Below are 20,133 nucleotides of genomic sequence, written 5' to 3' on the forward strand. Positions count from 1 at the left end.
AATACTAGTAGAAGCTCGGTAATGTCTGAGTAAAGCACGCTATCGAACATAAATAAAAAAAAACATGGTAAATGAATAAACACAGTAAATAAAATTTTTATAACTATAATTTTTTTCATCGTCCTTTCATGATAATTTACATAATTCATTTTTTTGCGGGAATAATAGTAGGCAACACCCAAAGTGTGTAAAGTTATTCTGCTGAATATTATTAAATGGAATGAAAGAGCAGAAGTGTGTGTGGGGGGGAGAAGGTTTAGTAAGTTCGTAGCTAGACAGTTATAGGATGTTGATCAGTGGGTGCTCATGTTTTTATAAGCAGAGTAAATTGGAAGCATGATGGATGTCATTTCATTGGAACAGTGCCCATGTAAGTATTTGTAGAAAGGTATGATACAGAAACAGATCCTTATGTGAGACCAAATCAAGGAGAGGGAGGAGGCATTGCTTTAACTGCATTGCCCCCTTCTGAACAGCATGAAGAAATTTTAAGGAGATTTTCAGTATAACCAAGTTTTTGGAGAGTGTAGATGTATAATATTTGTGAAGTCATGATTGGCAGCCTGATAAGAGAAATCTGATGTTCCTGAAATTTAGATAGATATGAAATGCAAGGGGAGGTGAAGTTAAGTGATCTTATGAGTGAGAGAGAGAGGACAAGACTGTTCTTGTAGCATTGAATTGACTGGATGTCATTACATGATTGGAGGATGACATGGAGAGAAGTGTTAAATCACTGGTTATAGGTTTTTGAGACCTGGAATGCTTGAATGACTAAAGAAATATTTGTAAATTGAGAAGAAGTAGAGCATAATTGTGGATGTTATTTAAAATCAGTGAGCTAGTCATTTGTATATGGGAGGAAGAGTAGCCCTAGGACACGCCTTCATTATAAGAAAATAATAATTTTCATCATCTTAATGAAAAAAAAAGTACTATCTTAAAAAAAAACTTCAAAAGTGAAGCACTTTCCTGAGAATTAGAATACTCCAAATTTAAATAAATTAGCCTATAAAAAATTTTAGCCAAAAAAAAAAAAAGCCAAAATTTGGAATACTTTCAACTTCAGCCAATAACAACAACAAAAACACTGGCCATCTTTGACTACACTTGGAGGGTATCATTAGGATACTAACTTGAAATTTCATATCTTATTCAGTTTTAATATTGCTTAATCACTGCATTATGATTGCTCTGACTTTGAGAATATCTCAATAGCTTAGGCAAAATACTAGAAATTAAATATAGGTAACCCTTGTATAATGTGGATGTTAGGTTCTATAGAAATTCTCTGTTATATGAATCGCGTTATGCGAGACTCAGATCACATAGAAAAAGTAGGGTTATGTTCCGAAATTTTTTTTTTTTTAATTATATAAACACTCAGGATATGTAGCAAGCAATGATGCAATCATTCAGTGTAGAGGATTGTAATTCATGTAAGTTAAGAAAGCATAAACTATGAAACAAATACATAGTATAAAATTACAAAAATTACAAATTGTACGTAAACTTCATTGCACATAATGCATAAGTGTTTTAGGCAAAATAAAATAAAGTGCATATTTTAAACATCGTCACTGTCTTCAAATATAAAATTTTGTAGATTTTCTTTATTTATGTGTGTCCGTACGTCGTCATCACTTGGACATCATTTGTGTAATTCTCATTGCATCTTTCAGCTGGTTTAGTTATCAAGAAGTCATTAATAAGACCTTGCTTACCAATATGCTGTAATTTTTTATTAAGTTCATAATATGGAGCTAAACAACTATGCAATTGTCTCATGAATTTTCTGGAGCGCTCCATTAAGGGATCATTATCCATAAAATAACTTCTTAACTTTCTTGCTAAGTCCAATCTGTTAGATCTGAAACGGGCGACCTCATTCTAAATGACGTCACCTTTCCAGAGTCTAACAAAAATTTTCCATTGTATAAGCATACTTATCATTTTGGCACAATTTAACTATGTCTTAAAAGAAATACCAACTTGTAAATTAAAATAAGAACTGTTTATATTGAAGTTAATGCATCTATATATTAAATGTAACTGTAAGTCAACAAAAAGGGCAAATGTAAGAGTGATTATCAGTGATTTTTCTACATGTGAAAGAATGCCAATAATTCAGTAAGAAGGGGTAAAGGTCGCCCTAATGCTACAAAAGCAGCGTAAGCGCCCGCGGGTGCTACCTCTAAGAAGACATCAAGACGCATACATTCCTGGAATTGGAAAAGCCCGTATGAGGAACGATGAAGTCGCCCAGTCGGGGACGAATCGGAAGGGCGGAAGGGTGAAGACAATCTCGGAAAGGTGGTGCTCATAGGGAGCGTATAAAACCTGCAACACAAAATTGAAACCCCCGTTTTGTTTGTTCCTGTATTCTCACCGTGTGCTTCAAGTGATCATTGTGGTTCAGTTCTTATCTTATCTTTAAGAGCTGACCTCCGAGAAATTCCAGCATGGCACCGCCACAGAACACGGCAAGATCGAACGTAGGCCGTCGATGAGGAAAAGCATTGACGTAAATCCTTAGCAAAGAAACTGCGCACGATTCAGGGAGAGCATGTGATTCCCACGTGGCAGCAGAAACAAGGCAGCCAAAATTTCGTAAGAAGGAAGGACAGAGAAAATCCCGAGAGAACCTGAGATAGTGTAGATAAGTACTTTTACATATTCTAGCCCTTTCAGAGAAATTGACTAACAGAAATGGAAGAGAGTGTATTTCGAATTTGTGATAAAGAGAAGCATGAAGAATTAAAATATGTGTGAATAACTCTATACCATTGGATTGAGTTCTGAGAACTATCAGTTTACTAGATATTTTGTCGTGACCCACTCGAGGGAAATTAATAATGTGCTAAATACCTAGCTGGTTCCAATAAGCTGTAAACTAAATATTTGATAAGTTGAAAGAATTTGTATTATAAATATTAAGAAATTCATTTATCTAAGAATGAGACAGTGAGAGAAACGTAAGAGATTTAACGTAGCATTAATATCAATTTTGTCTTTGTATTGAAATTTATTATGAATTCATTAAAATTATTTGCTTCTTTTCATGTTTGTTTTTCTGACCATGTTGACTGACCTAGACCATTCATAAAAATACGAACCTGGTGATTGTATGTGCGCTGCGTTATCCTATATAAGAGTGAAAAAGGGGGCACGACTGCAAACAAACTAGAATATCTACGCTCCACCAAAAATATGTGTGACGTTTAACTACATGCGCAACAATAAACACTTTATATGGTAAACAATGATGCTACACACAAAAAATATATATACCTGCATGCTAAAGGGTATTTTCCCTAATATAAATTTGCTACTTTCACGATACTGGCAGACAAATTTAATGAAGATAAAATTTGATTTTTAAGTTGCACGGTGAAAAATACATGAAAAGGTAAAGGAACACTACAATTTGTAGACTGTGTTATATCGAAACCGCGTTGTATAAGTACCACATTATATGAGGGGTACTTGTATTTTACTTTCTTACCTGTCATGAGTTATAACCTGAGATAAGCAGGATGCTAGCCCAGGGACTACATCTGTATTCCCCCACCCCCTCACTATTTGGAAAAACAGTGCAAGAAGGAAATTTTTTCCCATAGAACAGAAGTAGATGGAACAAAAGAGGATGTTGGTTTAGTAGGGTACATGTTGCACAGTAAAATGGATGTCAACCAGTAGCTGCTCATATTTGTCAGACCCAAAAGAAAGTAGGGGCATCTCACAGTGGTACTCATGAAAATGCATAAATGGATTGTTTTCTTTGTATTAAGCTTTTTTTTTTTTTTTTTTTTTTTTTTTTTTTTTTTTTTCATTGCACTATAAAAAGTGGTTGATTCAGGATTTATATCAAGTTAACAGTTGTTCAGGTGAAACCTAGTGGCACAACATAGGATATCAAGTTATTTTTGCAGGCTGAATGTGTTTGTTCTATTATAGAGAAGATGTTAAATCAGTCCAAGAAGAGAAATTTGATTCTGACTAGAAGTTTGAGTATTAGCAAAGATAATGGGAAATTGAAATGAGATCTTTTTGGAAGACATAAGATAGGATTGTATTTTAGTACTATTTGAAGTTGACAGCATTGTCCTCACCTCTGGGGAATGATAGAGAAATTTGCATTTAAGATTGGATGATCTTGAAGCTCAGAATGTTTGAGCACTACAAGGTTTGCTGAAAGAAGAAGAAAGAAGATACTACTGTCTTCAGAAAGCTGTAGATAAGATTTGAGGTTAGTGAGAAAAGATCATTCATGTATAGGTGGAAGAATGAAAATACAGACACTTTGAGAGAGAGAGAGATTGGTATTGAAATACGAAACAGTCATCCACCATGACATAATGAATGAGTTGCAAATGGTGGAGAACAGATCATAAGATAGTGGTTAGGTAAGTCGACCTTTATGCCAGATCCAATCAGATTCTCAAACTTTTCTTGTCCTGTATCTCAAGGTGAGTAATGTTGGCGAGGAGATCTGCACTATGGAATGAAAGTTGCATAATCCCATATTGGTTGTCAGTAATTAATTGGCCTGTGGTAAAGGAGTTGGCTGTTGATGATGCTCATCATTATTTTTGAGAAAACTACAGTAAGAAACATGGAATGTGAGAGTTTGATGACTGACTTTCATCTTCATTTATTGGAACTGGCTGAATATAGACTTTACTTCCAGGGCATTGGATAGCTGAAAACTGCAATATAAGATGAATGTTAATTCTGAAATATAAATTTTGAGCACAATCAGGAGAGATATAATCAGAACCAGTATCCAAGCTATTTGTGATGAGTGAGTTCAAGAAAAAGAATGAAAAAAAAAATGACACCATAAGATCGGCAATCTTTATCTGGTGAAATGTTAGGATGAACCAACTGAATGCAAGAGAGAAGTGGAAGCATGGAAGGACCAAAGTTTTTGCACCCACTAATGCAACTTGTTTTCTGCACTTTGTCTTTTAAAGTCTGATTTAGATTTGTTGATGTTTTTTTTTTACAAGCTGCAGTGTAGATTGAATGCAAAGATGGAGTTTTTGTCTAGCCACTTGTGACATTCATGATTCATTTTATTTATTTATTTGTTTGTTTATTTATTTTGGATTGCCATTGCGCATTAGTGGATATTAGTTGGATGGAATGGATAACAAAGGCCTTCATTCCAAGAAGAATTATTTCAGTTATTTGGTCACTCTGAGTATTTGGTCACTGAAAGTGACCAAATTACTATTTCAGGAGAGCTGAAATAGTAATCAGACTTGTTTACATGAAGGATTAGAAATCAAAAGTCATTTTATTTGGCTTAGTGCCAGATGAGATGCCAAGTGTGCAAAGGATATTCCATCACAAAAGAAAGGAGAATTTTTGAAAAAATATTCAAATATGTTGGAAGAATGGTGATGATAAATTAATTGATATCCCGGTAGATAAAATGTATAATTTGTCACTTCATTGCCAGTGTTATCTTAGCATTTCCATTAGCTGACCTGGTTGGCCAAGTCGAAAAGAGTGTGTATTCGTTTGTTCTTCAACCAATAGGTTGTGACCACGTTCATAACTCACTACCCCCCACGTGGGGGTAGTGAGTTATGAATGTGGGGGTCATTAACCCCCGCTCAACCATGTGTAATTGTCTGTGAAGCATTGTGTTCTTAAGACCGGTTTGCCTGCTTTGCAGGAGGAAAAACCCCAGATAAACTAGGGAGAAAAACCCTGCAGTCCACATCCAAGACCAGCTAACTTGGCTATATCTGAGAAAGATCGTAAGCTCCTCACATCAGTGACGAGAATCGAACGCAGGACACTCCTTTCCCAGGCATATGGTTGCGAAGCACATGACCACTCGGCATTATGAGATGGGTAGTGATTCATCTCATAATGCATAGTATTATATATGTTGTAAGGATACGTGCATTGCATTATAGGATACTAAGGCAATTGATGTGAAGTCATTAGCCTCTATATACAAGTAGCTCAGTCATGAAATTACTTCACGTGCAGACTTTATTTGTTTATACTTGGATAAAGGGTGAAACCAAGATTATAATTCCTTGGTATTTTTAACTTACAGTATCTTCTTTGGCACTACAGCCTCATGTAGGGCCTTGGCTTCCCATTATTGGGTTTCATAACTCACTACCCCCATGTGGAGGTAGTGAGTTTTGAACATGGGGATCATTACCCCACCATCAACCATGTGTAATTGTCTGTGAAGCATTGTGTTCTTAAGACCGGTTTGCCTGCTTTGCAGGAGGAAAACCCCCCAGATAAACTGGAGAGAAAAACCCTGCAGTCCACGTCCAAGACCGGCTAACTTGGCTATATCTGAGAAAGATCCTAAGCTCCTCGCAACAGTGACGAGAATCGAATGCAGGACACTCCTTTTCCAGGCATATGGTTGCGATGCGCGTAACCACTCTGCTAACCGTGTGGACTAATTTATAGTATAACCAAGTGAAAAAGCTTTCAACATCTATCTCTAATCCAGAGAATTTTAATAATAAGGTGTGACACCTTTTGGTTATTTGTATATGGAAATATGACTTCTGCATTACTTCAATGTTGGTATCACTTCTGAGTCTGGCTCCCGCTGATGAGACCTCAATAAAGGTCATGCTCCCACTGATGTGATTTTGTGCTGAAGTGGTTGCTTTTCCTGAGATTATGAGCAGCTCTGCTCAGTGGTGGGGTGAGCCTGCCATTGGGCAGAGCCACTGCTGAGGGTTCTTCTCAGTGGCAGGATGAGCCTGTCACTGAGTGGAACTACCGCTGAGTTAAACGATCCTGGTCACTCATTGTTGGGTAATCTGAGGGATCGCACAAGTTTTTGGAGAGGTTTTTCTGCACCTCAACATACCTCAATAGAGGTCGAAACCAGGTTGGGTTCTGGCCCTTCTCGTAATGCATAATATTATACATGTCCGTAAGGATATGTGCATTGCTTTATGGAGTACTAAGGCAATTGATGTGAAGTCATTAGCCTCTATATACAAGTAACCCAGTCATGGAATTACTTCAGGCACAAACTTTCTTTGCTTACACTTGGATAAAGGATGAAACCAAGAATATAATTTCTTGGCATCATTAATTTATAGTATAACCAAGTGAAAAAACTTTCAACAAAAACCAATAGGTAGACAAGCAAAAAGCACAATCGATAGGATTTGAAAACCACCCAGGATTCAGAGAGGTCATCACCACGTGTCACTGATGGTTTGGTTGAAGGGGTGATTTATCAGGCAGTATCCCAGTTGCATTTCTGTGAGAAAGGAGTCAAAACCTCCAGAAAAATGTATCGAGATACTGTGCTGGAACTGGTATGGCCCCCTGATCAACACCTGGTTTCACTGTAGGCAGTAGACCTTCCAGCAGGACTCGGCCTCTGCACACAAGGCAAGGACCATACAACAGTGGATAGAGGTGAATGTGCCCAACCACATATTACTATCTGATCGGCTGTTGGGAGGTTCCAATCTGAATCCATTGGAATTCAAATTGTGGTTGGAGCTTGTGAGAGTAGCCTGCAAGAAATGACACCCCAGCACCGCAAGCCTGAATATGGACTTGGAGTGAGCAGTGGTAGCATTACTGATGGATATTGTGCATGCTGCCATCAATATGCAGCCTCACAGACTTCAGTTGTGCATGAAGGCAAAAAGAGAACATATTGAAACATTGAGTGCTGTTATATGCACGTTATATATGTGGTTTGTATATGCTGAAAGCCGTAAATGATTTACTAATAGATTAAAGTCCACGCGGTTAGCCTAGTGGCTTTGTGCTTTGCAACCATATACCTGGGGAAGGAGTGTCCTAGGTTCGATTCCCGTCCACGACGTGAGGAGCTTAAGGATCTTCCTCAGCTATAGCCAAGTTAGCCGGTCTTGGGCGTGGGCAGCAGGGTTTTTTCCGCCAGTTTATCTGGGGTTTTTCATCCCGCAAGCAGGCAAACTGGTCCCGTGAACACACAGGTTACAGTCATAAATACTTACGGCAAGGAAGGCAACGGGAAACCACCTTGCTCATAATCATCTCTCTCCCTAGAATGGTAGCTTATAGCTACTTCCCGCGGCTGTATGGCAGATGGGAACCAGAAGAAGAATAGATTAAAGGTTTATGCATGGTTCAGGTTATAACAGTATTTATAGACTGTGTACTTCTGACCGCATTAGTCTACCTAGTGTTTGGTCTTATTCTGGGTCTTTTTTTCTTGGAATAAAATCCCTGTTTTTCTAACCTTTCCTTTAACAGTCTATTTATGTGACCCTATCACCTGAGATTAGCTCTCTCTTCACAGATTCCTGAATGCTAACAGTATCATGTTTTTGCTAAATATCATTCATTTTTAATGATTCTGACATTAGTGGCATCATTTCATCCCCTTATTTTTCTCAGAAGAACTTTGATATCTGTGATTTCCAGTCTTTGATCAGCTGTTTTATTTCTAACATCCTGCTCTCAGATTCATAAGTTAGGTTAGCTAGTTTGGTGATCTTAATCCTGTTGTCAACCCATCATTGTTTGTGCAGAATCCAAGGGTATCTAGTCATGGTGCACACTGTGTAAGATGAGGATTAGACATTATGGTCAGAATCTCTATCTGTTCTCTGTATTCTTTACAGACGATGTCGAGTTCTGTTCTTAGTTACCTAGCTTTGATATTTAAGCATCCCCTTATAATGTGAAATTAATCTGGTTAATGGAACTAATATGTTCTTTTGAGTTGATAAGTTTAGTGCTAAGTTTAGCATTTTCAGCATGGAAACTATTGGAATGGTCCCTTCATTTGGCCCAATTCGTGTATTGGCAGTTAAGGACTGAAAATCCTTATGTCTACAACAGTTCCAAGCTTAAGTCCTTTGATGCTGCCAGTTGAAAAGTTAATCATTATTGCTGCAGATTTAACAGTGGAAGTTAATGTTGATCTTTTTTTAGGTTCATGAAGAGAAATGTTTATATTTTTATTTTTCAGTTAGTAAACATCTTAATTACTTTTTCTTTATTCCCCCCATGTTATATGTAGTGCATCTTCTCATTACTGTAATAATTCTAGATAAAGGAATTCATTTTGGGATGATTTTAGTCTTGTTTATTTAATGGACAAAATAATATATATTGGTTATGTATATCTTGATATTCTTGATATACTTAAAAATTTGATTGTCTACAAATGACATTAAAAATGATGGAATGCTTTATATTTTTTCATTTTACACTGAAAAATGTAAGGCATTGTTGTTCTGATGATGGAATTGTTATACAGTCAGAAGAGTCCCAAGGTAAACTTTAAGTGTAAACCATGACTGATCATTTTTAATAATAGGAAATAGAAGTAACAGAAAATTGGTTATTTTATAAGTTTTGCAAATAATGTTTGTTTTAAATATCATTTATAGATTGTCTCTTGCTCTGGGGATGGAGCAATTATATATTCCAACCTTGATGATTCATCAAGCAGCATGTCCAATATTTTTAACTGCCATTTTGGAACTGCTTATGAAATTATGACTGTTCCAAATGATCCTCATACTTTCCTGTCATGTGGAGAAGATGGAACTGTTAGATGGTTTGACTTGAGAATTAAAAATGGTTGTATTATAGAAGAGTGCAAGGAGGTTAGAAAATTTAGACTTTTTATTGTGATAGTGTAGAATTTTTGATTACTTATGATTCTTTTCTCTTATATATGACTGTTCCAAATGATCCTCATACTTTGTTAGACAAAAAAAAAAAATTAAGTTTAATTAAATTATCCTAAAAGTCAAGGAAGCACATACTTTTGTATTCTTTTAAACAAGCTACAATTTTGGATGAATTGTTTTTAAAGTAAATAACACTGGCATAATGACAAAAAAGAACATGTTTTATTGCATGAAAAAAAAAAATGGGCAGGTCTTATGGGAAGAAAGAGAGAGAATCATGTAAAATTTAGCCATGAATTAGTTGGTACTTCTGTTTTATCTCTATGGCATCTTCTCCCAACCAATCTTCTATTTGATCAGAGGAGATCACTCACTACTCATCAAGGATATTTTTTAATAAATGTCACCCATCTTATCATAATCACACTTGAGATTGTTGAGAAACTTGATGCAAGTCCAGGAAATTAATTTGCATCATTATTGATATATTCTGTTTTGCATTTTGTAAACACTGAGAAATTCATTGAGTTTTTGAAGAAATTTGTAAACAGTGCTTTAAATACTTTGAGTCACTTTCATCATCACTTAAAATCTGGTATTGTTGTTTAGATGTTGATTATCATTCATGTTAATGTTTAGTGGAATAAGCACACATCTGTAGATAATAAAAACTAAATTTCTTTAGTTGATAAATTATTAAGCCAATATTTCAGCTTGATCACCACTACCTCACTTTGCCAAAGATCTGGGAGACCATCATTGTGAGACCTTCAGCAAATTTCCATCATTGCACCCATAGAGGACACCAGTTAGGACTGTAGGATCCAGCCATTAACATTCAGCCTGCGTTTATTTTCTTACCAGTGTGCCTGTAAGTGTGTACTCAGGTTTTTTTCTGTGTGCCCATAAAGATGCCTTGGTGAAAGGCAAAATATTGACATAATTCATTAATTAAATGAATTTAGCTAGTATTTATTATCTGTAGAGGTGTGTTTATTCCACTAAGCTTCACTTAAAATTTCATCCAGTGCACTATCTTTCATGATTCCCCTAATTTTCAGAATCCACAAATAGCCTTCTTTCATTTTGACCTTGCTGATCCTTAGAAATTTCCAAGAAATTTTAGGAATTTTAAGTGGAGAAACCTACTGCTATGTTGATCCTAGACTAAAGAATAATATTTCATGAAACTATATTAAAATGCAATGGCAGCAAAGAAACTGTTGAAAGTTTTTTCACTTGGTTATACTATAAATAATAGTGAATAGATAATGCTGGGTATAGAAACAATGGCATTTATATGCTTTATACTAATGCCAGGAGTATCCGGAATAAGGGAGAGGAATTGGTGGTGCAGATAGCATCAGCCTGGCCAAAAATTATTCGGATCACTAAGACGTGGTTGACAGAAGAGGATATAATAACAGGAATAGAAGTTGCCGGGTACAGCATTTTTTGGCAGGATAGGAGGGGAAAACGTGGTGGTGGTGGGGTATTGCTTATGATAAGTGATGACCTATGTCCTCTAAGAGTGGAGGCTTTGGAAGGCAGTGAGACAAATGATTTTGAGAACATATGGTGTGAGGTAGAGGTGGGCAAGACAGGATATTTAATGGGGTGTTGCTACAGACCCAGGAGCACAGAGGATGGGGACCAGGAGATGTTTAGACAGTTAAGTCTAAATTGGAGAGAGGAAGATGCATGTAGCAATAGGGGAATGGAATTTCTAGAATTATTGAGGGACAAATATCTTAGGCAACATGTAACAGAGGGAACAAGAGGTTCAAGAGTTTTGGATTTGGTTATAGCATCAGAAGAGTTGATAATAACTGGGATGACATCTTTCCCACCAGTTGGAGAGAGTGACCATATGGTTTTGACTTGGAAAATGAATAGACATGCAGGAGTATCAAAGAGATGGGAACTTATGTGGATTTATAAAGCAGGTGATTATAATAGTCTTAGACGTCAACTTCGGGAAGTTTCATGGAGGGAGGAATTGGAAGGCCGGGATATCATTAGTGTGTGGAAAATTGTGAAAGAATATTTGTTAGTAGCAATGGTAAGTTGTATACCACGAGTGAAGAAGAGGACACAATTTGGAGTAAAGTGGATGACAAACAATATTAAACAGGAATTGCATGCGAAAAAGAGGCTATGGAAGAGATATAAGGAGATAGGTGAAGAGAAGATGCATGAAGAATATAAGACACAAGCCAGAAGAGTGACTAGTGTGGTAAGGAAAGCAAAACTGGAATATGAGAGGAGATTGACCCTAAGATCCAAAGAAAATCCTAGGGAATTTTTTAGCTATGTGGCCAGTAAGAGGAGAAATGGCTGTGGAAGAATGATATTGTGGGATAAAAATGGGAATAGAGTGACTGATGCAGAGGACATAGTGAAATTGTTCAATGAACACTATTGGAGTATTTCATACTGGAGGAGTCAGTTTTAATGCTAGAGGGATAGGGCAGGTTCGAGGTTTAGAGGTACAGGAGGAGAGTGTGTTTCAGATACTGAGTACTCTGGATGTCAGTAAAGCTTTGAGATTGGATGGTATTTCACCACGAGCTTTGAGAGAATGTGCTAGGGAACTGACAGTGCCTTTAACCTGGCTTTTCAATGAAAGTCTGGCTGCGGTAAAGGTGCCCATGGAATGGAAGCAAGGTAAGATAGTGCCATCGCATAAGGGCGGTAGCAGACTGGAAGTGTCTAATTATAGGCCAGTTTGTGTGTCATCAGTAGTTAGCAAGATCTTGGAGAAAGTAGTGAGGGACACTATACAGCATTGGGCAGATGAGGGTAATGTTATCTGTGAGAGTCAACATGGATTTGTGAAAGGGTGCTCTTGTTTTAGCAATATGCTATCCTTTTATAATAAAGTTACAAGAACATTAGATGAGGGAAAGGCATATACTGCAATTTTCTTAGACTTAGCGAAGGCATTTGACAGGGTGCCACATGATAAGCTGATATTTAAGTTGCAGCACATGGGTCTGGATGTCAGATTGGTCAACTGGATTCAGGATTGGCTGTCTGATAGGTATCAGAGAGTTTTGTATGGTGGAGCAGTTTCAAGGAGGCAGAGGGTTACAAGTGGGGTCCCTCAGGGCTCAGTACTTGGACCTATATTGTTTAACGTTTATATCAATGACATTGCAAGGGGATATTCGGTTGTTTGCGGATGATGCGAAGCTGGGAAGGATTATTGGGAAGGGCAAATGAATGGGGGTATCAGTTTAATGCAGCAAAATGTAAGATCTTGAGGTTTGGGAAACATCGATGGGATGCTGCATACTCTGTTGGAGGAGTTATACTGGAGGAAGTAGGGGAGACAAGAGATCTGGGGTTGATGATTGATAGAAACCTGAAATTTAGGGGACATATTGCAAAGGTGGTGAAGGTAACACAGAGGATTGCTGCAATTATGAGCAGGACACTGACCTGCAGAGATAAAAGGGTTATCATTCCGTTGTATAAGTCTCTGATCAGACCACACTTAGACTATTGTTCTCAGATTTGGTCCCCAGGATTTGAAGGGGATAAATAAACTGTGGAAAGGGTACAAAGACAGATGACAAAGATGGTTTCAGGACTGTACAATTTTGGTTATGAGGATCGGCTGAGGGAATGTGGACTGCAGAGTTTGGTGGATAGAAGGAGAGGTGATATGATTGAGACTTTTAAACTGTTGAGAGGTGGTTACAGGGTTGACACTGGGGAGTTCTTTCGCTTGGTTGAACAGTGGGAAGGAGTGATGACAAGAGGCCATCCCTGGAAGTTATGAAAGGAAACTGTGAGCAAGAGGGTGAGGAGTGGTTTCTTTGCATGGAGGGTGGTTGAACTGTGGAATGCATTGCCTGATGGAGTGGTGAGAGCGAGAACAGTCAATGAGTTTAAGGAGTGGTATGATAGACTGTGTGTTTCTTGGGGGTGGGGGGGGGACCTCCCCTAGAAAATGAGTCTTGACAGACTTTATGTTCTTAGGAAGGACCTCCTACGATGAGTCTTTTGACTCCATGGAGGCCTGAATAATAATAATATATGGAGCCTCCATAACTCAGTTGTTATAGACAAAGCCCTTTAGTCAGAAAGACCTGGGTTCAATTCCTGTCAGTCATGCGAGGAACCTTTATCTGGTCTCTTTCCACAAAAAAGTGAGTTAGTTGGTCTCATATGGAGGTAGGAGGTTTTTTTCACCTGGGAACTGGAGTTTTGGTTTTTCGTTCCCCAGAACAGCCAAACCAGTCCCATGAACACACGCATTTACAGACAAAGGACACGCTGGGAGGCATATGGCCAACCACCTTATCCTCGAGATAGTCGCGGCTGCAAGAATAAGAAATCATGATACTAAAAGTAGAAGAGGAAGATTAAGAAAAAAAGAAAGAAAAGATAACTATGCAATTAATATAAATATATGTCAAGTCTTTCAATTTTTGTTTCAACTGATTGTTTGCTGAGACATAAAGTGGCAAAAATATGTTGAATAGATAGATAAATCAATACAAATAAAAATACAATATAATAGATAAAGGATTAAGCCAGGAATATAATTGTTTGGTATCTTTAATTTATAGCAAAGAAACTGTTCTTGAATCAACATGAGACTGATGACTTTTTTTTTAATTCCAAAATTCTTTCTTACTGTGGCATGCATAACTCTCATTTTTGGGTTATAGATTTATGGAAGGGAAAAAAAAAGAATTTTGTGTTGCCTGTTGTAAGCAATGGAGAAGTACAGTCCCTTTCAAACCTTTGCAGACATGTCAGGAATATTTATCATATAGGATATGTTTCACAAGATGATGAAATATATTGTTGTGCGATACAAAGGGCAAGTGTTGTGTGAACTGAAGAGTATCTGTGTCCATTACAGAGAAACAAGCACAGTTTACAAACTCAGCTGAAAGGAATCATTTGGATTATGTTGTTGATTACATTGAGTTTCATTACATTTTACATCATTTACATTTTCATCTAAACTGCACATTTCTGGTGGCAGTACTCTTGACTCTGTCAAATCTTCACTGTATAAATTAGGTCTTATGTGTCACTTATTGTAAATTTGGATATTGTATTATGTGTTAGATTTTGCAATAATGCTTAGTATACAATGAATTGAAACAGCAATCTAGTAAATGATTTTGTGGTGTTTTTCCATACTGGAACAGCAAAGAGCATTTTGTGAGTTTTTTTGCAAGCCCTTCAGAAGTCTTGAACATGTAATACAGTATAATGTGCAATGGTATCCATATCATGTCTTTATCTTACAACCAGAATAAATGTTGAATACTTTTTAGGTGCATTTTACAAAATGCATAAGATGCTTATTAGATTAATTTTGGCTGTCCTCAACTTACAGTATTTGTGGATTTCAGCTGTATAGATGTTATTGAAATTTTATATATGAAATTCTTATCAAAATTGTAATTGTCAGGTTGTCTCAATTTTTGTTTATTGAGACAAAACGGGCAAAACATGTTGAATATTGTATTAACTCCAATTTAATAGAATTTGGAATGGGATGTACTTTAGACTATGTCACTAGTTTTTGTTTGATAATTTTTATTGAAAAATTTGACAAAACAGTAGTATTAATTCGATATTAGCTAGGCAATGTAATGCGCTTTTGTATTTAGGATCTCTTTAAAATTCATTAAGACATTTCATGCTTTGTATTCCTTAGGTGATCAAATGTAGTGGAAAAAGTAGGCCAGACAAAATTTTGACACAATTTTACTAACTCCTCTCTCTCTCTCATAGGATGCTAATTTTATTAAAATTTTGGTTAGAATTTCTGTGAATTCAGTTCATTTTAATTTTAGTTGAAATTGCACAGGACAAAACAAAATTGTCTACGTTCCATTTGCCATGAGAATAATTGATGATACTGTACATGAATGCAATTACAAAATGCATTGTTTTCTGACAGTCTACAACAACTTTTTTACTTTGTTTTGATGAAAGGAGTGAAATTTACAAATTCTCCACACTTATAACAAAAACTTTTTTAGTATGGTTGACACACTTTGTGGTATTTTGGAATGAAACCATTTACATGCAATGGAAGAATGAAAGATGAAATACAAACTATTAGCAGTTAAGTAAAACTAATAACATACATAAGGTTCACTGAGGAAAATCAAATGAGTAGTAAGTAAAGTGATAAATAAAAGTTAATGTATAAATTTACGATAAATTTCATCAAATAAAAACATATCTTAAATAAAAATGTGCCAGGCTGTTGTGTTTTGAATCTTACAAAACAGAGCAGAAGCAACTGGCCTAACTCTTTCTTCATCAAATTCTTGATATATACTCTCAAGGGCTGTACAGGATATGATAGTACTACATGAAAAATTACACCATTATTAACTTACTATCTACAATTTTCCTCCAAATCAGTCTGTTACTTGTCAAGACTACAACATTATCAGATCTAATATTTCTATCTTCTAAGGTACAAGTATTACTGTATCAATCCACCTGTATCTTGGTCTTCCTGTGGGTCATTTTCCTGCCAATCTGGCAGAGAACACTTGTTTTGCTAATCTTTTCTCTCCCATTCTGTTTAAGTGACCATACCACCTTAGATGAGCTTTGCTAACACATTCCTGGATACTGACAATGTCAAGTTCTTTCCTAATATCCTCATTTTTAATATGATATTGCCATTGATGCCATCTGTTCATTCCCCTAATCTTTCACAAGACTCTCATATCTGCACTCTCTAATTTTTGGTCAAGTGTTTTACTTCTGACCCAGCTCTCAGATCCATAAGTTAAAATTTGCTTGAATAATACTAAATCAGCTGTATTGTATACAGCTAAATACACAAAACATTAAATTAGCTGTCTTGTATACAGCTAATTTAGTGTTTTGCTAATTTCTCTCTTATTCCATATAAATTTATTCAGTTCACTTCCTACCATACCAGCTCTGTTGATTCTGTTGTCTATTTCTATATTTAACCCTCTCATGCACATGTCCACTGTGGTGGATGGCTACTATTAGTTTTTTAATCACCATTTCAGAAATTCGTGCATGAGAGGATTAATTTACCATCTTCACTAAAAAGCATGCCTAAGTAGCTGAAATGTTTTACTTGTTCTATAGGTTCTCCATTCACAATGCAGTTGATATTTTCAATGTTTCTCTCTATTTTCATTGTCTTTTTCTTTTTAATGCTGACCTTCATACCATATCTATTACAACAGTTATTCACTTAAGTCAGGGAATCTTACAGACTTGTAGCAGATTTATTTAGAAGTGTAACATCATCTGCATAAAGCAAAGAGCTGACATTAATATCTCCAATTTTGATATCATGTTTAATACCACTTTCATTCATAATGTGATCCATATAGATAATGAATAACAGAAGGGATAATATACATCCTTGTCTGACACCGGATTTAACATTTAACTTCCTTCAATTCTAACTGCTGACTTACAACTCAAATAAAGACTAAGTATTGCTTGATATAATGCCCCATTGACACCATATAACGGTAGCGTTTCAAATAGCTTCTCTCTTGGCTCCTTGTCATATGCCTTTTCCAGAACTACAAAACTTAAATACAGATCTTTGTTATATTCCCATGATTTCTCAACTATCTGTCATAAAGTGGAGATCTGATTGCGACAACCTCTATTTGGCCTGAATCATGCTTGTTCTTCACCAAGCTTGTCTTCCACCATCCTTCTCAACCGTTTCTCAAGTATACTTGCATATATCTTACCAGGAACACTCAGTGGAGAAATACCTCTGTAATTCTCGCATTCAGTTTTATTTCCCCTTTTTATATATAAGTACTATGAGAGCTCTGCTCCAATCATTTGGAAATCGTCTCTATGTCCAGCCCTTATGAACTGCGCAGTGCAGCAACTGTAAGACTTTTATACTTCCATACTTGAGCATTTCTGGTTGAATATCAGCTACTCCTGCTGCCTTTCCATATTTCAGGCTTTTGATGGCTTTTTCTACTTCAGGTATGGATATATATATTCCTTACTGCATGCCTGGTCAGTAGTTTTTACCACTGTGCTGTTATCACTGCTTGTTTCATTTAGCAATTTTTGAAGTAATTACTCCATACTTCGAGGATATCTTTTTCCCCAGTTTTCATGTCACCTTTATCATCTCTAATTCCTTTTACAGCACTCTTTCCTATATTTCTGCGTATTTTCAACAGCCTCCAGAATATTTTACCACCACCTTTTTATTTATTTTCTATGTTCTTACCAAAGTCCTCCCATGACTTTTGTTTAGCTAGTTTTACACAGTGTTTAGCTTTCATACATTTGTCTCTTTATTTTCTAAGAGCATATGCTGACTTATTTGCCAGGAACTTTTGATATGCATGGAGTTCCACTATCCTTGCAGACTACCTCACCATATGCCTCTCTGGATGAATCAATCAGGGTTTTCTTCAAGGTTTGCCACTGAATCTCCAAGGTTTGGTTTCTGTTCTCAAACTCTTTCATTTTTTCTTCAATAATCTTTGTGTATTTTAGTCTACAGCTCACATTTGAGAGCTGCTCAACTTTTATTCGCTTTAAAACTTTCTTACATGTTATTCTTTTCAGTATGAAATTCAATTTTATCCTGCTGAAGACTAAATAGTGATCACTTCCAATTTCATTATATTTCAATTTCAATCTCAATCCTCTGTACACTCTGGTGTCCTGCATCAGGGAGAAAACATCACTATCAACAATAAGATAGTCAATGAGACTTTTCTTATTTCTTGCCTCTTCTCTTCATGTGAATTTGTGCACATTTTTATGTTGGAACATGGTGTTAGTAATAACTAGTCCATGTCCTGAGCAGAAATCTAACAGGTATTTGCCATTATTATTAGCTTTGCTCTTTTCTCCAAATTTTCCCAAAATATTTTTGTATGTTTGACCATTTCCTACTCTGCTATTTAGATCACCAACAAGGACCAACTTTTCCTTTTTCATTGTGTCAGTTGCTTTCTCTAAAGCCTCAAAAAATTCCTCCACTTCTACCTTAGCAGAACCTTCTGTGGGACCATAGGCACAAATAAGTCTCATTGTCAAATTCCCCATTCCGATATTAGCCCACATCACCTACTTGAGACTGCCTGCCATTCAAGAAGATTAGCCTCATATTTAGTGTTGAATACTATGGCTACTATTTCTTTTCCTTGATTGTCATTGCCTGAATGTAACATTTTGTATTTATTGCTCAGAAAGATCTCACCAGTTTTTGTCTTTTTTGTTTCAGTCACCCCTATTATGTCGATCTGGCTTATCTAATTCCTCAGCTAGCTCCATTTCTTTGCCATTCAGGCTTTTTGTATTTATTAGTACCGATCTTTAACTCTGGTGATGTTGAGTTGGGGTGAGTTTTAGGATTTGTTCCAGTACCTGACTTTTCACTGTTTGCCCTGGTTTCCTGGCCAAAAGAAGGGGGGGGGGCTTGTTTAACTGGGAGACTCCTTGGTTAGATGTCCTGGTATATTTATATAGAAATCTGAAATTTCTATATAAACATACTAGGTTATGTATAAATATACTTTATTATGTACAAAACAAACAACTGATGCATTGCATGTAGTTGCACTGTGCTTCGTTGCATGATTGCATGTTAGTGATTGAAGTTTGGTATAGGAATCCTTACTGAAATGTAATTTCCAGATTCCATTTTAGTATAGATAGAATGCTGATCCATACCAGTTTGCTTAGCTTAAAATTTATATGCAATAGCCCATTGTTCTCCATTATAGGTACATCTTAATTGTAATAGAGCTCATGACATAGAAATTGAGATAGAAAAATGTTAAACACAATAAATAATTTTAATAAAATTAGCACAAATTCTTTGTATTAAAGCTAACAGTACATCATTAATGTGGGACAAACAATCAATTCAAAGAGATCAGAATATGAGCAATTAACAGATTCATTTATAACAGTAACATTAAGTACTGCTTACTAGAAGAATCTTATCAAATACATAATGAATCATTTTTTCTGATATTTAAAAGGATGAGAATATCCCAAACTTTTGGCACTGAGAGAGAGAGAGAGAGAGAGAGAGAGTGAGTGAATCAATCATTCAAATTTAAATTAGGCTATGTAACAGGCTTTCAGAACTTTCTTTGAAAATATATTCATACTTTTTTTTCCTTTCTGCAGAATGATCTGTCTGTCCAGAGTATGTTAGAGTGTGTTTACAAGGAGTATGGTAAACCACAGCTAGATAGAGAGAGAGAGGCAAAAGTTTGTTTTTTGTAGTTTGTATGAGATTAGAAATTCATTCATTCATCTTCAAGGCCCACCTTTCCTAATTGGGTTGTGGGGGCAGCAGCTGCAAGAAGAACTTCTAATGGTCAAGAAGTCCACTACCGAGCTCAGGTGTTCTGGTGGGACTCCCAAACATGTCCACCCAAGGTTTTGGATATAATCTATCCAGCGAGTCCTTGGCCCTCCATGTGGCCTCCCATCCTCT

General features: G+C 36.3%; 1 protein-coding gene across 3 annotated transcripts in view; it reads left to right on the forward strand.

Annotated features, from left to right (window-relative positions):
* LOC150096255 (DDB1- and CUL4-associated factor 6-like) overlaps nt 1–20,133 on the forward strand; it is a 443,059-nt gene that overhangs the window by 43,962 nt on the left and 378,964 nt on the right. For all 3 annotated transcript variants that reach the window (XM_090409214.1, XM_090409213.1, XM_090409212.1), the window contains exon 5: nt 9,405–9,623. In XM_090409214.1, coding sequence (XP_090265340.1) covers nt 9,405–9,623 — 219 coding nt within the window. The remainder of the gene's footprint in view (nt 1–9,404; nt 9,624–20,133) is intronic.

The sequence above is a fragment of the Typopeltis vanoorti genome, chromosome 19, assembly GCF_054136105.1.
Source record: "Typopeltis vanoorti isolate ZY-2024b chromosome 19, IOZ_Tvanoo_1.0, whole genome shotgun sequence".
NCBI lineage: Eukaryota > Metazoa > Arthropoda > Arachnida > Uropygi > Thelyphonidae > Typopeltis > Typopeltis vanoorti.